At 43.7% G+C, this 10579-nt stretch overlaps 1 protein-coding gene across 5 annotated transcripts in view; it reads right to left on the bottom strand.

The window, feature by feature from the left end:
* Window positions 1-10579, bottom strand: part of cep112 (centrosomal protein 112) — a 144344-nt gene that overhangs the window by 30630 nt on the left and 103135 nt on the right. For all 5 annotated transcript variants that reach the window (XM_019868675.1, XM_019868666.1, XM_019868691.1 and 2 more), the window contains one exon: window positions 10105-10254. In XM_019868675.1, coding sequence (XP_019724234.1) covers window positions 10105-10254 — 150 coding nt within the window. The remainder of the gene's footprint in view (window positions 1-10104; window positions 10255-10579) is intronic.

Raw genomic sequence — 10579 nt, 5'->3', positions numbered from 1 at the left:
GGGGGGGGGCGGCGGCGGGAAGAAAGTAAATAGCACAGAAGAAGTGTTGCAGACCGTCTGCGATGTGAGAAGTGAATACACTTTGTCCACTGCACGGTACTTACTCGGCTTCAAACAACTGATACTTGTCCGCAAATGAGACAGAGAAAAGAGCCTGTTGCTGTGTCTTAGGTTTGGATGCATCCTCCACAGTTTCCACTTTGCTGCAGCTCCACATTCTCATCCCTCATCAACTGGTTTCAAACGGCCGGCGACCGAAGAATACGTGGTGAAGGCACCCGCAGATGCCGCCGGATGTAAAAATGCCTCAAGAATCGAGTTGTAGACTTGTAAATTGTGGTCCTTACAAAACTGACAGTCTTGGCCTCGGCTGTGACTAAAAACTTGCCTTGAACACTTTCATGCACCAATAATGAATAACCTGTCACCTGATAACATGGTGAGCTTTCCACTGTGATAACCGCTGCCCCTGAAATGTAAAAATGTGAGCAAATGTGAGATGAGACTTTTCCAAGGCTCTTTTCCAGATCTTCTCCAAGTCTTCCGATGTACAGGCGCATGTTTGAATCTTGGCTAGAACGGTTTCTATCACCTGGAGGTGGCCTTAGAGGAGGACCCCTTCGTGTGAATATCCTGCTCATTTCAGGAGGTACTTTCGGACACGGTCTGTAGCTGTGGACATATCTGATTGAAATCTGCCACTTCTAGGAACTCCAAGTAAGGGTGAAAATGCTCGAAATGTGACTTATCTCATCATATTTAACCATTGTAAAAAGCACAGCCACCTTATGCTGTGTTTTCTATGCTATTGCTAATTTATTATATTTATTCTACAAATATATTGCTAATGCTATATTTTATATTGCACTTATATTGAACTGTGTACAGTTCTTTTCTGAAACATTTATTTTGTGCAATGAAACTCTCCCCCCAAAAAAGTCAAATTTTGTTAAGTTGAGCACAAAAATCGGTTGACATAAAAATGTGTGCCTTGAAACTATAATTCCGAAACCACATTTGCGATGCCCGGAAACCATTTAACCCGTTTGGTGTTCATCACACGGCCCTCCTGGGAGCTTTAGATCAGGGGATGTTCCTAATATTTGTCAACTGTGGGCCCTGTGAAGCCCCTTGAGACTCTTTTGTGGGCTACATAAATAAAATTGACGTGACTTGACTGACGGGGAGCCGTGCATGATCTTCCATGAAATCGTTGTGCACAGTTAAACCTGCGAGTTAAAACTTCTCGAGCTAACTTAGCTTAGCAGATCTTGCTCCAAAATGCATCTAACACGTCACTAAGCAGTGATCGCCTCAGAGTGTAAAGCGGTTGTCTCTGTCTGTGTGTGTGTGTGTGTGTGTGTGTGTGTGTGTGTGTGTGTGTGAGGATTTGGGGAGGGAGAGGTCTCTCACCCGAGTAATCAATAATCGATTGGATAATTGATTCAGAAAATTTTTCTGAAAAGATTAATTTGTGACAGACTCCATAGAGAAAGACTGGAACTGATATTCGGACCCCCAAACCTCAGAAATGTGAGGCAGAAATACTGACCACTTTGATCATGACTTTTTTTTTTTTTCATCCATTTTTAGTTCAAAACTCGAGTTAACGACCACTAAGTAAAGGGCAGTGGTCCATTATGAAAGAAATGTGATTGCTCCCTAAAAGAAACACACGCACACACACGCACACACACACACACACACACACACACACACACACACACACACACACACACACACAGACACAGCACTCACAGCCATACAAGCAGGTACGGGCACGCATGAATATCAAGTGAAGAAACTTCTCCAAAATGTGAGCGATCTTGCGTCAAAGGAGCGCGGTTGTGATCTCGGCGTTTTGTACACAAACGTGCGCGACGCCTTGAGATGTCGGTCTTTCCTGGGTGGTCTCCTCCTCGCGCAGATAAGGCGAGCGAGTCTCCCTCGGGTGAGGCAAAAGCAACAGAGGGCAGCGGGAGAAGGGGAGGAGGAGGAGGAGGAGGTAAAGAAAAATGCCAGGGGCCTCTTTAAACTTGGCTGTTTTGTTAGCAGCCGCTTCAAGTGCGGCGGGGGCCTTTCTATTTGCAGCGTGCTGTCAGAAGTTTCTCCCAAAGTCTGGATTAAAGAGATCCTCTAATGACACTGAGGCTGCAGAGAAGGGGGAAAAAAAAAACTGCAGCGCCTCCAGCCACACACACACACACACACACACACGCACACACACACACACACACACACACACGCACACGCACACACACACACACACACACACACACACACGCTAGGCTAGGCGCACACACATGCACAAGGGGTCTGAAGTGAACACGCACAAAAAAAAAAAAAAATCAGTGTGTGGACTGCACACACACAAACACACACTTGCACATCCACACACTTTAGTCGATGTGTGCATGACAGTCGACTGATCTCCTAGTAAATAATAAAGGAGGCGCTAAGCTCAAGGAGAGATGGACAGCCAGAGAGGATGAGTACAGACTCTTTTAACTGCACTTTTATCAAAAGGACTGAGGGAAAAGTAAAGAAGTGAGGAGGAGGTGGTGGAGGTGGAGAGATCTCCCTCCTGAGGTGTTAGAGGGGAGAAACTGCGAGAGAACTGTGAAAAGACGCTTCGCTGGATATCATCGATATGGGCTGTCAATACTTTGGTTGCCACTCAACTGCATCTGCGCGAAACCTCGAGTCAGCCCCAAAAAAATTTAAAAAAGAAGCAAAAAGAAAAGCATTTATGACCCCCCCCCCCATCTGCTGCTGTCTATTGCACCACTGATGAAAACAATCCAGTAATGAAGACACGTAGCAAAGCGAGCTATGCCCACGAGGGGAACGTACTGTTCTCTGTCTCTCAGCTGCTGTGAGCAACTGTAGAAAGAGAATCGGAAACAAGGCTGAAATATGCACCGTATGCCTGCGCGGGGTATTTGAGTGTGTGCGTGCTTGCGTGCATGTGTGTGTGAGCGGCTACGTTCCTGTCTCAGGTTGACCAAGTGGTGTAGCTCCACGGATGCTAAGTAAATTTCAACAAAAGCACCGCAGGCAAAAAATACTCTGTAATACTTTAAAAACCTGATTTGAAAAAAATAAATCAAATTGGAATGTTCCTTTTTTTTGTTCAAAAGCTTAAGTCACACGATATCGTACTTTCTAATTGCTACGATGCAGACAGCGCAAATACTCATTTGCAGTGCGTCTCGTGAGGTCCGTTTTGAGACTTTTCGCTTGAGCTCCATAGAGAGAGCAGAAACTATCCTCAAAACACGTCGTCTGTTCACATGATTTCAAGATGGCAGCCGCTCGTGAAGTTGTCAGCGACATCTTATTTAACCTAACGACAAACGGCATCTCATTTATCTTATTTAACGCTAACACAGTACGCTAACGCTAAGGGTAAAAGTCGAATGAAAGTATCACTGCTAAGGTGTTAGCTATTAACGTCAAAACAACTTGGATGTATAATAGATGCGATATTGTTTATTGAAAGATTAAGTGCTTGTTGTTTGTTGAAATATACAGAAGGACAATGAAAAATAATCGCATATTAAATCGGGGGGCGGGGGGAACCCCAAAACAGATTACCGTATTTTCCGCACTATAAGGCGCACCTAAAAACGTTCGATTTTCTCAAAAGCCGACAGTGCGCCTTCTAATCCGATGCGCCTTATATATGATCAATATTCAGATTTCTTGGACGAACTATTTTAAATGTTCTGTAAAGCGCTTTGTTACAGCTGCAGCGGTTGTGAAAGCGCTATATCAATCAAGTTGTATTCACTTAAGTGTAGCTCCATCTAGTGGATACATAACGCAACCGCAGCCACTATTATAGCTTCTATTCTATTTCGCTTTTTAATGCGGTGTGCGCTATAAATGACAATAGTTTTAATATAGGACATTCATTGAAGGTGCGCCTTATACTCCGAAGCGCCTTATAGTGCAGAGACTACGGTATGCTTCAAAATCGTTTTGCCCGACTTCCGACGTTGACTTGAGAGTGTTTTGGAGCGTTTTATGATGCCGACAGTTCAGCCATGGAACTGGAAACGGACTTCAGGAGTATCTGTGCCCTTAAGTGATGACACCGTTTTTAAGACACCGGTGACTCACCAAACGTGGATGAAGAAGGCTTCTGCGGTTTAATGAGCATTTACCCTTTGTTGTCCGTGTTGGCATATGATCCCGAGGAGTTGTTCCACTTCCCACGTTCCCTCTTAGCATTCTGGAATGTTATCTCCCCGGCTCCTGCTTCCACCCCCTCTGTCTGATATGCGGATCAAACGCGGGCAGGAAGCCCTCGCTCACGGCCGGAAGAGCCATCAATCCGCCAACACCGGGCTAACATGCAGTGTTGCGAGCACAACAGTGTTAAGGTAGGCCAGCGCTAACAGATACATAAAGCCAGTCAAAGGCTGATGGAAAGCTCACGGCAACCCCCCCCCCACAAAAAAAAACAACAAATGCCCTCGAAAATAAAAGCACCATAAAGGACGAGCATTGCTTCAATAACTTAAATTTACGAATTTGGCACCTTCTGTCTATGGTCAATTTTTTTTTTCCCACAAATCAATACTACCGGCCTGTAGTGTGTCATATTGGTACACAGCAATTTAAAGCATTGAAAATAGCATCTTGACAAATATATTAAGTCTCTTGAACCGTCTGTGATAAACTCGATCCCTTCTATCACTCTGAGGGAGCCATGCAGTATTATGTCACCTCAAGATCTCCTCTTGTTTTATGTTGAGAGGGAAGAAATTTCATCTGTGCTTTTTTTTAAAGATGGTAACATGAAAATAGTTAAGTTCAATACATATGAGTGAGACTGTTTTGTTGAAAATGGATAGCTGCAATATTTTTTTTCTGCCCATTGCATATATTTAGTTGGCTCATCATCCAATTTTTAATTGTATCACTCATGGCTCGACAAACTTTTAAAAAACAGTTGGGGAAGATGATGTGACCAACAGCCGTTTTGTTTTTATAAAGTATTAAAGGCATTTTGTCTGTTTTTTGTTTTTGGGTGTGAGCACAGACTTTGATGTGGACAGCTGGCACTGGCACCGGAGTCTAATTTAATTTTAATCACTCACAGTGGAATAAATTTGTGTTTTTTTTTTTTTTTTTTTTTTAAGAGTATAAATTCAACATGATTTTGGAGTGGTATAATGGCATCAGAAATAAATGAAAGGTATCATACCAACAAAGGTGTTTGGTACTTCAAGCAAGATGGCTTTTGTTCATTGCTTGAAAGGGACTCTGGATCTTCACTCAGCCTAGCTGATTATGTCCAGCGGGAGAAACTCGGTGTGGTGTGGCGTTTGTGATGTAAATCATCCCCACGGTCCATCACAACTGCGCAGAAGTGCGGAACCACTCATTCAGTGATACATTTATGTGCCAAAAAGATTGACTTGGTTGTTTCGTTTCACGCTTGATGGGTGGGCAAACACCCCATGCCATTAAAAAGTCATTTTAGTTCCGCTTTAATAGTCAAAACGGAGGCGCCATTATCCTCGTCAGTAATTTTTGCACATAAGTGGAATACATTTGGTTCAATGTTTGGTTGGGAATGTGTCTTAACAAAGACACACACATGTATGCACACACACAGACACACACACTCTCACTCTCTCTCTCTGTACTTGTGTGTGTTTCCAGAGCACCTGTTCTTGATCCACTGCTGCCATTTCTTCCCACAGGCAAAGTCATCCATCCTTTCAACTCCCTCAGAAACTAATGCATATATAACACCACCACCGCAACTACACACGAGCTGCAGCTGCCACAACTAGCCCACTCGGATTGTTTGTTTGCGCGCGCGGGAAGCCTTCATTACCGCTAGCCGCAACATGGCGCAGTGGCTAAATACTGTGATGTGAGCCACACATTGTACCGAGTCATCTACAAACGACGGGACACCGGTCAGTGTTGCATTATGTAAGCTGTCACTTCACCCGGAGGATTGTAGAACAAAGACCTTGCCTTTGACAAGCATGGCAGGAATGGACCTGGATCAAAAAGGTGTGGGCGCACACTCAATATACCGGCTATGCACGTGGGTGTGTGCCAGGGAATGCTATTGTGTGTGCCACGGAATTCTATTGAACGGCACCAGAGACAAGGGCACTAACTCAAAGCTATGTTTGCTCTAAGAGGGACAGAAAGAGTGTGTGGATGGAGAAGGCCCACGGAAGACAAGACTTCAGTGAGTGCGCGCCTGTGCACGCGCATATTTGTGTGTGTGTGTGTGTCTGTGTGTGTGCATACTGCAGGCTGGAGAGAGACGGGAAGCGCTGCTGCGGGGAGCGAGAACAGCGGCGCTGATCAAAGCCCAAGCGGGTGACACCATGGGCGGAGTGCCATTGTTTATTCACCAGCCACCTTCTCGCTTTTGGCAAGATGAGGTGAGCATGTGCGCCTCTGCACGTGCGTGTGTGTGTGAGTGTGTGTGTGTGTGGGAACAGAGTTTGAAGAGTTTGGAGACGCAGTCTGGAAAAGACAGTGTGTGTAGCAAAAGAGACAAGAAATGTGTGTGTGTGTGTGTGTGTGTGTGTGTGTGTGTGTGTGTGTGTGTGTGTGTGTGTGTGTGTGTCCTCACCTTTCACTTGGCAAGGGTAACGTACGTTGGAGTTCTGTCACATTTGGCAGATGTGCAGTACAGCAACTGTTTGCAAACAAAAACTCAATGCGCCCGCACTCACAACCACACTAATAAGCTTAGCAATAGATAAACACCAATTCAAATACACCGAAAAGCTTAAATAAATTGAGCCAGGGACCACCGGACTACACTGTCTTAAACAAGGGAGGCCAAGACTTTACATACATTGTAAATATGCTCCGATACTAGGCGATTGATACAACGTCACCAGCTTAAGACACACAACATCTGGGTAGGAGCCGTGCGTAGATATTTTGAGGTAAACAAGGATGACAACTATTTTAAAACATTGCAATCAAGGCTCGAGAGGCCCATTTGCGAGTCTCCCACCTCTGCCCTGCAGGCTGAATGCTTGATCCCGCCACTGTTTAATTTCAAACATGTAAGACATGCAAGTCGACATACGCACGGACTTGCACAGTTAAACAGCAGATGGCTCATTAGATCAGTGGTTGCTTTAATTGATCCACTGTTACTTGGATAAATGGGACAATTCTAGAGCTAATACAAAACATCATTAAAAAAAACAACCTACGTTACCTATATTACAGTTTTATACGTGAGTAAAATGCCTTTTTTTACAGTCTATATTTAATGTGTGAAACGTGTGGCAGGAAAAACCTGCAGCTGGATGGTTAACATTTCAGTGTGGGCAAAGTGTTACTCTAAAAAGTGTTATATTTGGGATGTGAGCGCAGATGGACGTGGACTTTAAAAAAGTAGTTAAGGTGTATAGACTCACGCAACAGATGGTTAAGTACACCGACACAGGTCAGTGCAAGCCATTATACGAGCAGTATCGCAATCTATGACTTGACAAAGATAATCATACTCATTACTTCAAATTGAAGGGTGTGTAGTTTGGTTATTTTTGGTCATACATGTCCAAATTCCTCCACCTAAAAGTCATGCAAGTACAAACCTTATAATGAGCAGACTTAAGTGCAGCAGTGTTTGTTCCTGTAAAGAGCATGGCATTCAAAGGCCGCTGCTGTTGACAGCCAACATTTAAGAAGTACAGAAGAGCCCACAGAGGGAGCTAAATTTGAACATGGGATTCCAGAGTATTAACAGAACAACTTTCTTTGGGACGATCCAAATTTTCCTCCCGCGCCATTGTCAGAAGCCCTTCACTAGCCTTGTCATCAGTCCCAAAAAATCTCAGCAAGTGACACACAAGGTCACCAACATCTCCTCCTTGGCCGGAAATCTTTCTTGTGCGTCTGAAAACGACACTGTGATGCTTTGAGGCTCCTAATCTAAAATCATTTACGAACGTGTCAGCATTGTGAGAAAAATACACATGACTTGTCCATAAAAAAAAAAAATCCTAAGAGAGTGAAATAAGTAAATCTTACCGTTGGTAAGAAGATCTGGCCCAAATGCATTTATTTATTGATACAACAGTTCTACAGTCACTATTTATTAGAGAATTGTAATAAGTGGAAAAAAATGATTGTTTGTTTTTAAAAATTGGTTCGGCTCAGCCAACACAAATTGTTCTGCAACTGTTTCCGTTAGTAGTGCAACCAACAGACGCTTTGGTGGCTCTGTGATTCCAATTAGGTCATTTTCTTTCATTTGGCTGACAACAAAATGATAACTACGTAGACTCACAGCATTTGAACGCTAGTGCTAGGCAACCAGCTGTTGAGCTAGCTATGTAGCTGCTAGAGGCTCGAGGATCACTTAACGGCATATTCTTGTAGAATATTTTCATGAGTGAGACAGTCTCCTACTTTTTGCCATCTTTATGCTCATTTCCAAGAGAAGTGTCAAAAGTCGCTTTGGTGGCCTGTGTGATTCCACTGAGGCTGACAACAAACTGTTAACTTTTTTGCTAACTAGCCAACTGCTGAGCTAGCTAGCTAGCTCTGTGCCAGTGGCTCGAGAATTATTTAACGGCATATTCTTTATGCGTTATTTCCATTAACGTCTCCTCCTTTTTGCACAACGTGTGCAGTTTTAACATAAGGGACACCTCTATTGTAGCTGCGTGTCGTATTCTTTGTCAAAAAAGAGTGAATGAAATAGCTTGACATATAGTCAGTAGAAACAAGGTTTATTTACAGTGTGACGCCTTGATCACCACCATTCAGCACACCTTACAATCAGCACCATCTTGCCATCCACACATTATTGCAACATTATTAAAAAACACCCCCCGCCCCGAGAAAAACACACATTTAAGATTTTTTTGGAGTGCTAAGTAGCTAGCTAGTTGACGCTCCAAGTTGTCTATTGTCCACACCATTGAAGAAGCAGACAAACAGCGGTTATTTTTCACCGGCTGTGTCGAAAGGAGACGCAACATGCTGTGATGTTTCTTTAAAAAAAATTAAAAATAAATAATAATAATTGCAAGATTACTGGTACCCGCCCAGTACTGCTGATATTGTTTGCCGTAAGTTCCCACGCAGATAACCACTGACTGTTGATGTAGGCGAAATGAGTTGAATGACTCTTACCAAATTAAATTGCTTGCTTGGAACAAACTGTTGTTGAAACATGTTCAACTTTGAAGTTTCGGCCCTACCATGCCAATGAATTTGAATGACACACAATAGAGAGTGAGTGTAAAATGAGTGCCACGTTATGAACAGGACCGCTCCTTTTCGATGCTGTAAAAAGACAAACTCTGAACAAATGGGACGTTTTTGGGGAGAGCTTTTGGATGGTGCTAGGGAAGAGGGGGCTTTTGGGGGCGGGGTGGGGGTGAATGGGGTTGGGGGGGGGGGCGATTTGGCTGTCAAGGCCTGAAAGGACATCTCTAGCTCTCTCAAGGGAAGTCTCTCAGACCTGCCCCTCTTTTACTATATGAGGCAGCTGCAACCACAGACAGACAAGGTTTGTGTTTGGGAACATGTCGCGTATCCCAGACACAACAAGTCTTTATTTAGCGAGCCACACCCAATCAACTGCCACTGTGTCCCTTTCGCCTTCCTTTGGGCACAACCAGCGCAAAGAAGAGGAGAAAGAACAACTAGACTAAATAGACTAATTAGCCGGCGCATTCAATCAAGTCAACGGGAATCCCGGGGCCTTTTCCAATGTCATTACCTGGTTTATAAATGACGCCAGACTGGAAGAATTTGTTCTTAACCATGAGGATGAGCAACAGGAACGATGCGGAGAGGTTTCCAATTTACGGAGTGGAAAGCAGCGGACAGATTGAACAGGTTTGGGGTCGACATAAAGCAAACAGGTCACAAAAAGACACCATGGAAGCTTGCAAGTTGCCATAAAAATGACAGGGCGCACGTAAGCTACAGTAAATGTGTGTTCTGACAAAAGAAATTTGAGATGCCTCAAGGTCAAAGCCAGATGGGGCTATTATATATGGAAGACAATGTAAAAATTCACAACTTGGAAATAAAGTAAGAGATGTACTGCAAGCTTAATGATGGCGCCATTGTTGCACTGACCTCGTTGGCCTGGTTGGCCCGCTGGGTTATATTTGTCTTCTCTTGCGTCCATCGATTGTTGGCCTCCTCCTGTTGCCTCTTCATCGTCTGCTGCAGACCAACAGCTTCCTCTTTAGAGCTGCACACAGAGTGTTGCAGCTCAACAATAATCTAGACGGCAGACAGAATGGGAAAATGTATTTCAGTATCTCTAGATTTAACACAATTATGTGTGAAAATATTGTTCAAGTTCAAGTCAACTTTATTGTCAAATGTGCTACATGTGCAACATACAGCACAGATGAAATTACTTTCCTCTCAACCACAGGAGAGAGAGGAGGCGCTGCGGGTGCCCGCGCCGCCATCAAAAGAATTGTATTGTACTTGGAGGCTTTTTACTGAAAAAAATAAATAATACAATTTGGAGAGACAAGAAAGACCAAAACCCCGGTTGTCCTAAAAAAACTAAAACAAAGCCTATTTGATTCCATTTGAA

This window comes from Hippocampus comes, unplaced genomic scaffold, assembly GCF_001891065.2.
Source record: "Hippocampus comes isolate QL1 unplaced genomic scaffold, H_comes_QL1_v1.1 scaffold98, whole genome shotgun sequence".
In the NCBI taxonomy this organism is placed as follows: Eukaryota; Metazoa; Chordata; class Actinopteri; order Syngnathiformes; family Syngnathidae; genus Hippocampus; species Hippocampus comes.
This window is presented reverse-complemented; position numbering and strand designations above follow the sequence as displayed.